The following is a 14685-nucleotide window of genomic DNA, read 5'->3' as shown; positions in this document are numbered from 1 at the left end:
TACAGATCACTCAAAGGCATTCCAAATCTTAGCACTTAATTTCTTTTAATCTCAAAGCCAATCACAAGAGGGAATTAACACAGATCTTACAAGTGTAAATCTTCAGATGTTGTATTTTATTTTATCTCAGACCAACCAATAACTACATAACAGAACCAGTTTGTAAGTAAGGAATAACTATGACACAAGAAATGAGGAAAAGTCTTCAGTTTAAGGAGGTCTTCTCATTTAGTGATCCTGTTCAGAAATATAGTCCAACAAACTAGAAGCCCTTTGAAAGGCTAAATAAGAATTTATATCCACATATGTATTTATATCCATAATGCAACATTCAGCATGACAGATGTAAGAGCATCTTCATATTTTTCAAGATCATTTTGGGAATCCCTCACCCCAAACCAAAGCTGGTTCACTTTCGCTAGGCCACTGCAGCAAGTGAAGGTTTATGAACCACCTCCCTGCCCTCTGGGGAAGGCTGGCCACCTCCTGCCTTGCAGTCCAGTTGAATTGTTTTCCCTTTACCAGAGAAGAACAAGTAAAACTAGATTCCCATCCCAAATGCCATAAACCGTATGTGTAAGAGCATACATGTATGAGTTTCAATACATATAACCTCTGCAAAGTAGTTTTCCTGGGCATGAACTGACAAGATTACCATTGCCCAAGCCCTGGATCAGCAGGGTGTATCCCTCCAGCAGCAGACAGCACAGTGACATCAATGGGAATAGCCACACACCCACAGCTACATGCTGCAAACCTACAAGTGCTACCCATCGGGAAGTTAGCCAGCATCTACCTTTCAGAAAAAGCAGAGATGACTATACGCACTGGATAGTCAGACTTTCCACAACAGTGAATTTCGTAAGTAACTTAAAAAAAGAAAGATATTCTCATTTTTTGCTCCAATTTAATCTTTCATACACACCCACCTCTCTGCCATATGTAATCAGAAATGAATCACAGTTATAACAGCAGCTGCTTTAAGTCTTTTTTCTGCTTTTTCTTCACTAGAAATAACACTTCCACTTGTGCTCACTGATGGGCTCGCTGTATCTTTTATCTCAGTCCAATAGTCTTCCTGTCCAATGCACAGATAATTCCCCCATCCATACAGACATACACAATATTTTTTGCTTCTGTCTCCTGTGCATTCCTGCCTGATATGATTTTTGCATCCTTACAGTGTGCCTCATTGACTACACTTTAGTTTGCCTAGTTTTCAATTGCACAGCTACAGCTTTGTTTTGCTTGCTGAATAGAAGTTCCTTGGTTTTGTTCTTTGTTCTTCTTAATGGCAAATATAGTTTGTCAATACAGGTCATGTGAATCCCACGTGCTGTCCAAGAAAGCAGAAATGAAAGCATGCTTTCTATCATGTGCCATTAATACCAGTTGTCTTCACAGAAAATCAAGGGATAATCCAGGAGTAATTTATACAGAGCCAAAATAAGCTAAGGAGCCTTCCAAGCCTATTTCCCTGCAGTCCCTCAATCAGGGAGCTCTTGCTTAGTTTTCAAAAGACCCACTCAGTTATGCATCCGTTCATTTTCAGATAGAGCCAGTGACTGATTAACATCCTGTTCTTTAAGGAATATAAAGTGGGAGCTTAGATAAGCTCCTAGAAAGGATGTCTTGCCACAAGGAAGCAAGATGTCAAATGCTAGTATTCTCAAGCATTTGTCTTAGCCATACATTCCTTTTGAGTCTATCTGTTCTGTTTTCTAAAACATGTGGAATTTTTGGCAGTATTTGGAAGGTTGAAGTATTTGAGAGATTATATTCCACTGACCTCTAGATAAGATGTGTAGCTAGATCTACAATTACTTTCCCTTTGGGAAGCACCTTTTATTTCCAAACTGCTAAATCCATCTACTTCAAAATTTTGGAAGCTTGAGCAGAAACACATGAACAAGCACACCTAAGACAAATTTCCAGCTTCTTTTAAGTCTATGGCATCCAAGACAGCTTCCTGTGACCTAGCAGTCTATACAGAATTAGCAGGCTAACTCCACTATTAGCATCCTCATCAAACTCAGCAGAGAGGCTGATTTCCTCTCCAGGTTGACTTAAAGGTATTCAGACAAGGAAGTTGTTTGCTGTACTGTTCCTGTGATGTTGACAAAAGGACATGAGTAGCTGTAGGAACTAATCTACTTCTTTTAAATGACCCCATCAGTAGCTGCAAGGGGAAAAGGCTCATGCAGTAACAGATCTAGGAGTAAATATGCTTTTTCTCTGTAAAAGGCTAGTCAGTGTCTATGGAGAAGACCTTGATCTGCAGTGCTTTCATGTCTCAAGTACTAACCAAAACTGGTACTCTGTATAAAAGCAGAGAACAGTATTTTCCATGTAGTTTATCAACACTATGATATTCCCGAAGTGCATGTTTAATAGCAGAGGTATGGGCAAAAGAAGGAAGGGAACACAGATAGCTAAGTTGCACTAAATTTCAGAATCAATAAGGCTGTCATGTTGTGCACTTGATTCACTTCAGTGACGATGCAAGGGAGAAAATGCGCTCTAAACCCAGTAAAACCATCTGAAAAGCACGTTTAGATTTTGTGAGACATATGAGATATTAAGCCTTTGCATAATTCACTTATTTAGCAAAACTTAAAACCTTTAAGTCATTCTATAAAGACTCTGCAAAGTAGTAGCGTATACCTTTGTGACGTATTTATCATATCTTCCTAGAAGTGTTGTGATGCTATCATTTTAAGTAATTTCTACTTAGAATGCAAGAACAGTTTATACAGATACGCATTTTTTTTCCCCAGTATTTTCCATGGTTATGTAAGTCAAAAGCAGCTAAATTATCTGATGACATAAATAAGCAGGAACAAGTCACATCAGCGGCACTTTATCCACTTACAGTCAAAGAATTTGGCCCAGGTATTTCTGAAGCAGAATCTGCCATAAGTGACTAAGTAGCTTTCATAGCTTTTCTTCCACCTCTGGAATCTTTAAGTATTGACCTCAATCTAATAAGACTAAAGCTTTCAGATTCTATTCAGGACTTGAACCAAGATCACTACCACTGTTAGACAATGGCGTATATACAGCCACCTTTTATGGCCCAGCCTGATCCAAGAGCTCTTCCTCCAGGTTGCCTGCTGCTGGGGTGCTGCCTTCCCATTTGCCTGTCCACACTCTTGGGAAGAGTATGTGCATTGAATCTTCCCCTACATCCTGCAAAGACTTTCCACAGCTCTGTTCAATTACCATTATATCCATTCAAATAACAGCTAAAAGCCTTTCTCCCTTTCCTTGATTCTCTTTCCTCTCCTTTGATTATTTAACTGAATTGTTTAGCTCTGCTAAAACTATTTAGAACACAGGTCAAATGAACCACTCCATGCTATATCAATATATATTGTATCATACGATTCACTGGAGACTAACTTGAAAGAATTAATTTTCCTTATTTAACATTCATAAAATAACAACACTTCCAAAAAAATCCAAGAGTGAAGTTTTATCAGCTGACATACAAACAGACACTTGTAATTAAACACAAGAAAAACCTTTTTTAGTGTGAGGGTGGACACAACCTGGAATTTAAAGCTGTGCCTTGCTTCCCTGACTTTAGCTGGAACATGCAGGCTCATTTCTTCTCTCAGGTAACATACCCTCCCTTGTGCAGAAGACCATCTCTCACATGGCAGCCATGATGGAATAAAAGACTGTTTCCCTTAACCTGCTGTTTCTGGAAAAGAACAGTCTCATTAAAAATAATATTTAAAACTACTTTAAATACACTTTTAAACCTCTTCAAGGTGACAAGGAGAGCCTGATTGCCAGATGTGGTCTATGCAACTTCTCCCTAAGAGCATGCTGTTCTTCTGGAGTGTGTTCTTCAAAGATGGTAACTTACAGCACATTTAGTGTTTCAGATAAATACTCTGGAAATCCAAAAAAAAAGCTAGTTACACTCTTTAAATGCAGCTTGAAGAGCTTGAGCTGCTATACGCTTTTAGCAATGAACATTCTAAACATTTTGTCCTTGAGTCTTGGCTTAAGAATAGGGTTTGAAGGGAATAGAAAATGAAGAAAACAGTAGCAATTGGCTATAACTTCAAGGACTTCAGCATTAACTTTTGCTCAGACTTTCCTGCTATTACTGTCACTCTAAAATATTATCCCAAACAACAGAAAGTGCTCTTACAGCTGAGATTCAATTTTCTGGCTGCTGAACTATATGGATACAGGTAGCATTGGACCCTAGGAAGAGAACGCCAGCTACCCGAATTCAGGAGCAGCAAGCTGCAGCAATATCACGATATTTGCACCTTCTAGGGCCCTCCACGAAGAAAGACCAGAACCAACAGTCCCTCTACCTTTGCAGAATATTTGCTGGCCAGATTACTGACCTAACAAAGAAAGCACCACCCAGAGCCACCCCACTCCTGAGCGACCAGAAATGAAGGGCTTGCGTTCAGTTACTGGTGCTTACTAGTTTGCCACTAAAGTAGTAATAGTGGCTTGCTCACTCTCTCCATTTCAATTATGCTTAACCTATACTCACAGCAATTTGTTCTCTTACTCTTTCTGCACTTCCACAACTAGCTCTGTCCTGCCTTCAGAGGAAGGGAAGCCAGAGGAGCCCCAGCTATCCGTCCATTCAGAATTTAAGTACAGTTTGGGCAGAGGTCAGACCTCCTTTCCTAGAAGCATATCTGTTTGTAGGTTTACCTCCCAACAAATCAATTCTGCTTCCCCTTCACAGCAAGGTTTGGGGAGAATGAGAAGGGAGATGACAAAACATGGCTGAAACCAACATTTGATGATGGATGCCATCACAGTACAGTTGGGATTTTTCTCGGCAATTAAAGAGAATGATTTTGCAGAGTAGCTTAACTGGAAATAACACAAAGTGCCAGCAAGCCATCTGTTCTAACCTCTGTGTTAAAGTTAACGGCTATTTTGGATTTCCACAAAGGAAGTCAGCTAAAGCTGTTAATGTTTGGTTTTTGGGTGTCATCGTTGTTGTCCGTCCCCGTCCCCACCCCCCCCACCCCCCCTCCCCGGAGTTGAAGCACCCACTATATTTATTAAATGGAACAGGAACAACAGTAACTGGAGATCCCTGAAGAAGGGGCAGAAAACAAAAGTCAGGGACACAAACAGCAGAGTGTTGTGTAGCAATGCCGTCCAATCACTTCTCTCCTGATACAGAAGTCAATACAGACCTCTCCCAGTTTGTCAGACCCTGCCATGTGGGCAAGGCAAGCATCACCACAAACACATGCAGCAATTGACTCCAGATTGAGGACACTCTGAACCACCTAACACTGCCCCCAGCACATTTGGGCCTCTAGTGTATTTTTGAGATGAAGTATCAGTTAGCCTGTTTGTGCTCAGGACGAATTCTAGGGCTGGATACAATACTTTAAGACTCGAGTTTAATGTTGAGGCTGGGGAGGGAAAGGCAATATTAAGTAATTTACTCAAAAAAACAACAAGAAAAAAAAAGAAAAAAAGGAAGTGGTATTATCTCCTACTTGTAGTTAAAAAGACCACGACAGTTTTAGAAGTGGCTCGTTTTTTCTTGGGAGTTTAGTTCATTCTCATTAAGTAACTTAAACCTTTTTCTCCTCTGCACTTCCCTTTCATGAAGAGGCAGTCTCCCAAACTGAACAGCTTGACACTAGGTTTGATCCTACTCTGCTTCAAGGATTTATTTCCAGCACTGACGTAGCTGAAGGCTCATGACACTTCAGGCCACAAGGACATTTGTCTTCTGGCATCAGATGATGTCAAACACTTGCCACTAGAATTCTTCTCTTGAGATTCTGACCAAAAGGCCACACTTGGAAGTTTTGGTGCTAACTAAAGATAAAACTTATCTCAGTCTCATTAAAACCTTTTCCTTTTAAGCTCAAAACCTGTTAGAAGGATTCTTACATCCAACACATCGGAACTGAGAATACGATTTCGTTAGTTCTCTGTGTCTGATCCTGCATTTCATGTTTGTACTCCAGTAGTGACTGAAAGATGTGCTGTCACTGCAAGGGACAGCTGTCTTGACCTCAGCAGAGACCTTTTCCCTCAGTAGGAATGGATCTGAACTCTTGGGTCAGAACAGTGTTCAGTGAAGTGACAATGGGTGCTAATACAAGTATGTTTAGCATGACTGCAATTATGATATATGCATGGTCTAAAACCAGTCAATCTACAAACTAGAACTACAAGAGCTTAGTTATATACAATGCAGTAGTTTCCGTAGCTTGGAATTTAAGTAGTCAAAATAAAAATATCACAGAGGGTACCTCTTTCACACATATCAAATCAAGATGCTAACTGAGCTTCCGCCAAACCAAATCACCATGCTATGCAGCATCTATCATCATCATCATGATCAACAGAATTAAAGGGCAGCAGCAACCTCTCCTCCATCTATTACTAGGAGGAAATATTCACAGCAATACCCATACAGCTTCCTCAAGAGACATCTGCATCTATTTCTGACAACCTTAAATCAGACTCCTTTATTTCAAAGGGAATCTGAATCTGTGAATTAATAGGTCATCGACTTAATTCTTTCCCAAACCAGCATTAAAACACTAATCCCAGGTCTGTCTATGTTAAAAATGATATTACAATAAAGTAATGATATGAAGAAATAAGCCAGCAAAGGCAGAGAAATTAAGTGATAATTGATGCTGAAATAGCATCACACCAGGAAGCCTATGGTCCAGAACCTGATCTTACATGGTTTGGGTTGGAAGGGACCTTAAAGATCATCTAGCTCCAACCCCCCTGCCATGGGCAGGGACACCTCCCACTAGACCAGGTTGCTCAAAGCCCCGTCCAGCCTGGCCTGAACACTGACAGGGAGGGGGCAGCCACAACTTCTCTGGGCAACCAGTTCCAGTGCCTCACTTTACCCTCACAGTAAAGAATTTCTTTCTTATATCTAACCTGAATTTACCCTCTTTCCGCTTAAAACTGTTACCCCTCATCCTATCGCTACACTCCGTGATGAAGAGTCCCTCCCCACCTTTCCTGTAGCCCACTTCTATAAGGTCTCCCTGGAACCTTCTCTTTTCCAGGCTGAACAACCCCAACTCTCACCCTGTCCTCACAAGGGAGGTGCTCCAGCCCCCTGATCATCTTTGTGGCCTCCCCTGGACCCCTTGAGCAGGTCCATGTCCTTATGTAGGGGGCTCCAGAGCTGGACCCAGGACTGCAGATGGGGTGTCACAAGAGCAGAGTAGAGGGAGTATTCACAGTAGTCTGAGTAAGAATCATTAGTAAAACTTACAGATTTCTTTAAAGAGGCACATCAGCTTGATCTTTAAACATTTTACAGGGTCTAGCTATTTCTAGAGGTAGATGCAACTTCTCTTTGCACACCTGTCAGAAGCATGACAGAACTTTCTCTGGGCTCCAGTGCTTGCTCCACCTTACTCCCCCATCTCAAGTTGCCTCCTCTGAGGTTCCTGTCCGTCCCATTGCACAAATTTCAGCACACTACACCAAGTGTAGCAGCACTCTTCTGCGTTTATCTTTCAATTGGAAAATGAAGGAATTAAACACTACAAAAATAAAGAGCAAAGACAAGCAACCTTAAGAGAGACAAACTGTCAGCTCGGTTGAGGCTGACAGCAGTCATCACATCCTGTCCTGAGATGCAAATGTTTTATTTCACATCCCAGCTCTTCATAACCATTAATTTTTTTTTTTTTGCAAAGCCTTGCTGCTACACAGTCAGCTCGGTTGCTGAGGCCTGCAGATATGTTATAATGGTTCCCTAGGCAAACCAGTGGTGCAACTTGCTACACAGGCTAGTCCACTGAGATCTACCTCAGTGCTGTGGCTGCTGCTGTAGGTCACGTCCTGTCATTTCACCGCCCTCCTGGCATTCACTGCGGCCGGGAGCCGTGCAAGAAGGGTTAAGGCCAGGGGCGGCGGCACAGAAGCCTGGCAGCCAGAGGGAATCCCGGCCCCAGAGCCCTTGTGCAGGGCGCAGGGGAGCGCTGGGCAGGGCACCCGCAGGGCCGGACCAGGGCTTCCCCCACCGGGGAGGGGAGGCACCCGCCACGCCAGGGCGCAGCCCAGCAGGCGGCCCGCGCAGAGCACCCCGCGCCGGGGAGCGCCCCCCTGTTTCCCGCGGGGATGCCCGGGGCTGCTGGCGCCCGGGGCACGGCCGCAGCGCCGGGCAGGGGCTGCCTGTGACTAAGCACCCGCGGCCTCCCCTCGGCCAGGCGCTCCCCGCACCAGCGCGCCCGGCGCTGGGCACCCGCGGCCTGACCGCAGGACCGCTCCCGGGAAGGAGCCACCTGAGCCCCTCCCCGAGGCCAGGGGCCGGGCACCTGCCCGGGCACCCCCCGCGGGCACCCCCGCTCCCGGGGGCCGCCCAGCCCCGCCGCCCCCTGCCCGGCAGCCCGCCCCCCGCGTACCGCTGCCATCCTTGAAGTGAGGGGGTGGGACGTCTCGCAGCGACCGGGTCCAGCCCCCCTTCTCCGCTTCCTCCTCCTCCTGCTCCATGGGGCCGGGGCCGTCCGGGACCGCGCTGCCGCCGCCGCCGCCCTGCCGCTGCCGCCGCCGCTCCGCCGGGGCCGCCGCCGCCCTGGGGGCGCGGCGCCGGGCCGCCCTGCCCCGCGGGCCCGGCCCCTCCGGGCGCCCCTCATCGTCCTCGTCGTCCTCCTCGTCCTGGGAAGAGGCGGCGGAGCGGGAGTCGGCCGAGGTGCTGTAGAAGGGGTTCCCGCTGCTGTCCTGGCCCGACTCCCCGAAGACGTCGTCGGAGATCTGCAGGCTCTCGTAGCGGGAGCGGGCCGCCTCCAGCAGCGACAGCGCCTTCCTCCGCGCCGGCCCGCCGCCGCCCTCCGCCATCATCTCGGCCGCCGCCAGCAGCCGCCCGCGCTCCCCTCGGCCCGGCTCGGCCGGGTCCTGCGGCCGCAGGCAGCAGCCCAGCAGCAGGAGCGGCTCGGGCACGGCGGCGGGCAGGCAGGGAGTGGGGAGAGCCCCGCCGCCACCGCCGGGGCTGAGCCCTGCCTCCCGCTCCCGCCCGCACCACCCGCCCCTGTGTGTGTGCAGGGACATGGGGGGAAGGAGCCAGCTCAACATCTCCAAGTACCACATCCAGCCAATTACCGCGGCAGTCCGCGCCCGGGAGGTGGGGTTATATGGGCGCCGCGGGCCGCCGCCGCCCGCCCCGCCGCCGCCCGCCGCTCCGCCCATTTAAAACCACAGCGCCGGCTGTGCCGGGGCCGCCGCTGCGCGCCGCCGCCGGAAGGGGGGTCCCTGCGCCCGGCCCCGGCCCCGGCCCCGGCCCCGGCCCCGGCCCCGGCCCCGGCCCCGGCCCCGGCCCCGGCCCCGGCCCCGGCCCCGGCCCCGGCCCCGGCCCCGGCCCCGGCCCCGGCCCCGGCGGAGCTGTCCGCCCGCCCGCGGTGCTGGAGCCAGGCAGGGCAGAGGCTGGAGCGGCCGCCTCGCTGCCCGCAGGCCCGTCAGTACCGCCCGGTGTGCGGGGAGGGGCGTGATGGGCTCCCGCGGGCAAGAAGCCAGCGGCGGGGTCTGGCTGCAGGGCCTCCCGCAGCCGCGGCCTCCCCAGGGAGGAGAAGGGCGCCGGGCAGGGCCCCGGTGCGTCGGGGCCTCGACAGTGTGGCCGGGGCCGCACCAGCACTTTGTGGCTTCGCGCAGGCCGGGGAGCGTGAGCAGGGACATAGGTGGCAGTCGGGGCCCCCCAGATAGGGCACGGAGCTCCAGCGCTGGGGCGGCCCTTGAAGCAAAGCAGGCAAGGTGTTGGCGCACAGGGCTGCGGGGCACCAGGCACCTGGGACCCACCGGCTCAGGCTCTGGGGGTCTTTGCACGAGCGTGGGGTGACACGCACGCTCCTGCCCATCGCTGGATCCAGCACTGAGCATGCTGCAGGTTGGCGGGCTGAGCACCTGTGGTGTGTGGTTGGGCTTCTTGGGTGAGCGTGGCGTGAAGTAACCACTCTTCCAACATTGCCGCTGATTTAAAAGCTATGTGATGGCACAAGAAAAACAAGAAAAGTGAAAATACCCATGCCCTGACTGGGTTAGTTAAGCATGATTCAAAAATATCCCTGGAGTAACCTAAGGGTTTCATACAGCAGCTGAAGCCCCTGGTTGTGCAGCAGTCAGAACAGTCTCTCTGATGTTACAGGAATGTTTGAAATCTCTGATCAAGGTTTATCTTTATTACTATCGGCATCCTACTGTGCTGCTTACTGTACAAACACTCATTAAGAAGACAGTCACTGCCTCTCTTCTTGCCGACAGCAATAGCAGCTATTGAGCCTACCCTTTCACGGCACTGCTTTCAAAATAAACAGTAATCAGATTCTGTGGATTGATTGTATGCAACTGGTGGGGCATATTATTTGCATTTTTTGATGCAAACTCTCAGTGTAGGTTGAACTGAAGATCTGTTAGCGCTACAAATTTTACAAATTTTGTAATACCGAATGTTTCTGTCTTTAAAAAACAAAGATTAATGTCCTTCTGATAATTCTAAAGGACTCTGGCACAACCTGGAATATGATAAAAGCTGGACTGTGTAGGTATTTAAAAGAGCAATCTTATGTTCTATTCAGGTATTTTTAAATTGCAATGACTTCATTAAAACTTTAAAGTTCTGTGCAGTGCATACAGCCAAATCCAGAGAAAAGAATCCGTCTCCTATGCGTCCTTAAGCTAACAGAAAAGTGCAGTGTTATTTGAGGGGTGAGATTTAAGCTGTATTTCTACCTTGAAAAATCTCATAAATGTCTTATTGATTATATTAAAAAATTAGTACGTTTATATACAAATGGATTTTTTTTTTTTTTATTGCCAACTTAGCCTGTAACTTGAGCATCGCACTGGGTTCATTTCATCTCACTGATCACCAGAAATCGTACCTCTATATGCCAATTTTAATTTGTCCTTTTAATTACATCCATGCTGCTCTGAACACCCAGAATACTCTGACAGGAAGGCATAACTGGACTTGCAGAATTTTTCTTGTTGGTAATAATGAGCGACCAGCTTGAACCTCATGAATCCAGTTTGCTGTGCTGGCACGTAGAAAACCAGAGATTTTTCTTTACAGATGTTGTCTGGTTTATATGCAGTTCCCATGAAACAAAAAACAGCGATGCCCTGTAATGACCTTCACACATAATGATTTTTAAGACTGAACAAAACCACTTTAAAGATGTTGACAGGTTTTTTGTACTAGAGACATCAAAATAAACTTTTGTGGCTCGATCCACGTGATGTAGAATTCACCTCAGTTCTGTGAAAGTGTCCATGGACACTCAGATGTCTTTAAATTTGTTATTTTTCAGTAAAACACAACAGCAGGAAGGACTGCTCTGAAGACCAGGACAGAAAAAGAAGGTTTATTAGAGTGGGCTCCCAGTAAAAGTATTCATGGGAACAGTCCAGAGACTGAAGAAACCCAGCCTTCTCTAGCTGGGCAGAAAGTGGGAAGAAAGACAATTTCTTCCAACTCTTGCACGCTTCACTCCAAAAACAGGCTGCCATCACAGAGCTGACTGAGGCACACTGCCAGGACCTTCCCTGCTAATAGCATGCCAGATGTCAAGACTTCAGCTGTCCTCTTCTGAGGAGAATGCTGAACACAAGAGCTGAGAGGAGACCACTGCACCAACAGAGAGAGGCAGGACTGACACTTGCACTTACCAATTCAACATGACGTTTTAATGATGGAGTCTCCTGCCATACATACCTTTTGTTGGTGGAAATTTCCCCTCTTTCAGCCCAGTTTATACAAAGACAAGTCGCTCTTCTGCCTGTCCCACAAACAGAAAGACTGCTTTAGTCTCTCATGCATGCCCAGGAAGAGAAGGTCACTTTTCTGAGACAGGGCTATACAGACTTCCACACCGGGCTGTGTGCTTAGGGTTTTGGCTTGCCTTATGGTCTAAGATGTAGCTGTTCATGTGTTCCTCTCAGACCAGCCATACAAACTGACAGCTGGATTACCATGACCCAAAATGAAGGTTCTCGATTGTGAAAATTGCTGTGTATGATGAGTAGTCATTTGAACCCAAATGATTGTGGAGAGGCAGAGATAGGACAGGTGGTTCTAAAAATGGTCTCATCAGCCCACTGGGTTTTTATCAGCCGTCGAGAATAAGGTTACCTGTGGTGGTTTGCAGTTGAAAGAGCTAATTATATAAACGTAATGGAACATTATGAACATAGCTATGTTTTCTCCTTAATCACTTGTGTTTAGCTGCTAGAAAACACTACTAGAGTAAACAGACTTTTGTATCTATGGCAACCTGTGGATTCACTTTTAATTTACCTACAAAGAAAATGTTTGGGATTTTTTTTTTTGAAGTTTTCTGGTTTTATTGCAACAGCAGTAGTGCCTTCTGTATGCTACTTCTGACCCTGACAACCTTCAAGGTTGACTATGTTAGGCCTGAGCCTCTTATCCTGTGCAAGAGGTCATTACAATCTATAACATTTCCCTTGCAGACCCAATGGCCAACTGCCAGTGGCTGATTCCTTAAATTATCTTTCAACCAAGTGATAAAATATTTCGAGGAAGATGCGTGTTAGATCACATCATGCATAGCCAAGCACACTGGGCAGTGTCAGCACTAGTGGTCAGATAGTTATCTGTATTCACTTAGCACAGTTTCAAACCACATCCTGCTTCCATTGCAGCCAAAGGTATCATAATTCCGTTGTTTGGATCAGTGTGGTCTCCTCTGGGAGTGGGACTGGGCCCATGTTTCATTTCTCAGTTAGGTTGCTGAGGAAGGCCACTTCAGTTTCACATTTGCCTGCTTTGGTGGTTCTGTAGCTCCCATAACTTGACTGCAGGCTGTCTGAAGGACAGGCTGAGAAACTGAACCACTGAAAGATGGTAAATCACAGGTTTATAACTCTCCTCCTCTAACCACTTCCCTTTACAGTGTTTAAAGATAGCTAGAAATGTATCAAGGTTTTTTGTGTACTGCTCTCCCATGTATTTCAGAAGGTGGCAATCTCTCGCTGGAGACACATGCTACAGGAAACGGATTATGGGCTAGTTCGAGCAGGTCTGCTAAAGCTACAGGTAATATAGTGGGGTTTAAACGTAGTAGGATAAGAAAAGTGAGGCCTTGTGCCTGTAGTGGGAAGTCCTGTATTTCTCGCTTCTCAGTAACTTACTCTTCATAGTTAGACATCAAGCTCTTTGAGGAAGGGTCTTGTGCCATCTTTGCACAGTACGTTACACTGTCAAACTTCAGCCCAGATCCAACGAAACATTGACATTTCTATCTCCTACCTAAGGTTCCTCACTTCCTATTGATTTCACAGAGTTTGTAGACCTAAGCCCTGGTGTGTGCCTGATCCTTTCACAGCACAAATACATCGAGATGGAATAATATTTATTCAGGTTACAAAATTATTCTTTTCTAATCCCCTGTTCCGCAAGTACAGCCCAGAATCTGAATTTCAAACTGTCTTAAATCTCAATGCCCTCCTAAAAGGAGTCTGTAGAGTCAGAGTCAATTTGTTCATCCAGCGTGTGGTCAATAGGCTCCAGTTCCCTCTTCCATTATTGCCCTGCCTCAGGTGAACAGAAACGCTTCGCAAAAAGGCTTCATCAGGACTGAAAACAGCACTAACTTGGAGCCAGTGTATGGTTTCCTCCCAAGCCCCTGAGAAGAGGCAGAGAGGATCTGCCCCCACTGCGGGAGAGATCATAGATCAGGCTATTTCTCAGCACATCACTATGTGATGTCCCTACTTCACGGGGAAGAAATACAACGACAGCCAGTCGTGTTACATTGCTCTCCATGCTCTGCATAAGGCTTCTGTTACGTGCCTGGCTGCATGGCACCAGGAAAAGCAGCTCCGCAGGTCTTGATTTGCCACTGTAGTGCCCCAATGTAATGTACTTGCTCCATGCAGGGAGTTGTGAAGCTCTTTCTCCTCCTCCCTACAATTCTCCTGTTGGAAGTAATATTGATGTTAGGTGGGGCTTTTTTCTTTTAAATTCATCAGGTACATACAATATACGGAATGATAGCAACAATACCAACACTTGTGTAGATATTTCCTTTTGCTTTCTGGTTTTCAACTTCTTCGTAGTGTTTGAACCCTCTATTTCTTGGATTGATATTTCAGATTGCCCAGGTATGAAGTTAACTCAAAGCTCAAGGAAAAAAGCAAGTTGCTGTTCTCAAGTGAGAGAAAGGGAATAAATATGTTTTGCTCATAATATAAAAGGGAGAGGTGATTTTTGACACTTATAATGCTGAAACAGGTGTGGGCTGAAATTTAAAATTTAGCAGAGAAATTTGAGTGTTTCAGTGATGAACACTTGATTTACTTGGCTTAAGAGCTTTTGAAAACCATGTTTTGTGCACGCACAGTACATTTTTAGCAAAAGCTATATTATAAACAAGTGTCACCTAAGCTCCAAAGAGAAAGATAAGGTGTGTTGCTCATGCATGCATAGAAGATTAGCTGTTTCATCAATAATTTGTGGAGGGTGTGTAGAGTACACTGCAACAGTCTGCAAAAGCCCTGTCTTGCTCTCTGGTGCATGCAGGGAGCAGAAGCTATATCAGTAGGTCAGAAGCAGAGAACTATACCGTCTCTTAAAAATCAGAGTGCTCTAATGCTGCACTTATTTTTCCATTGAAAATCATGTAGTTTTGTAATGCACTATTTGAAGGGCTGATCCCATGCACACACTTCACAGTA

At 46.5% G+C, this 14685-nt stretch overlaps 1 protein-coding gene across 2 annotated transcripts in view; it reads right to left on the bottom strand.

Moving 5' to 3' along the window:
* The window catches only part of PGBD5 (piggyBac transposable element derived 5), a 64844-nt gene extending 55757 nt beyond the window's left edge, over positions 1 to 9087 (bottom strand). Inside the window, exons 1-2 of one of the 2 annotated variants that reach the window (XM_074896721.1) lie at positions 8569 to 9087; positions 8403 to 8484 (exon numbers count right to left, since the gene is read on the bottom strand). In XM_074896721.1, coding sequence (XP_074752822.1) covers positions 8403 to 8484; positions 8569 to 9084 — 598 coding nt within the window. In that variant the 5' untranslated portion in view covers positions 9085 to 9087. Of the gene's footprint in view, positions 1 to 8402 lie in introns of both variants that reach the window. The other variant, XM_074896720.1, reaches the window with a different exon arrangement.
* Between the last annotated feature and the right edge of the window lie 5598 nt (positions 9088 to 14685).

Source organism: Athene noctua, chromosome 1, assembly GCF_965140245.1.
Source record: "Athene noctua chromosome 1, bAthNoc1.hap1.1, whole genome shotgun sequence".
NCBI classification, from domain to species: domain Eukaryota; kingdom Metazoa; phylum Chordata; class Aves; order Strigiformes; family Strigidae; genus Athene; species Athene noctua.
Note: the sequence above shows the minus strand (reverse complement) of the source record. Positions and strands in the feature narration are given on the sequence as shown.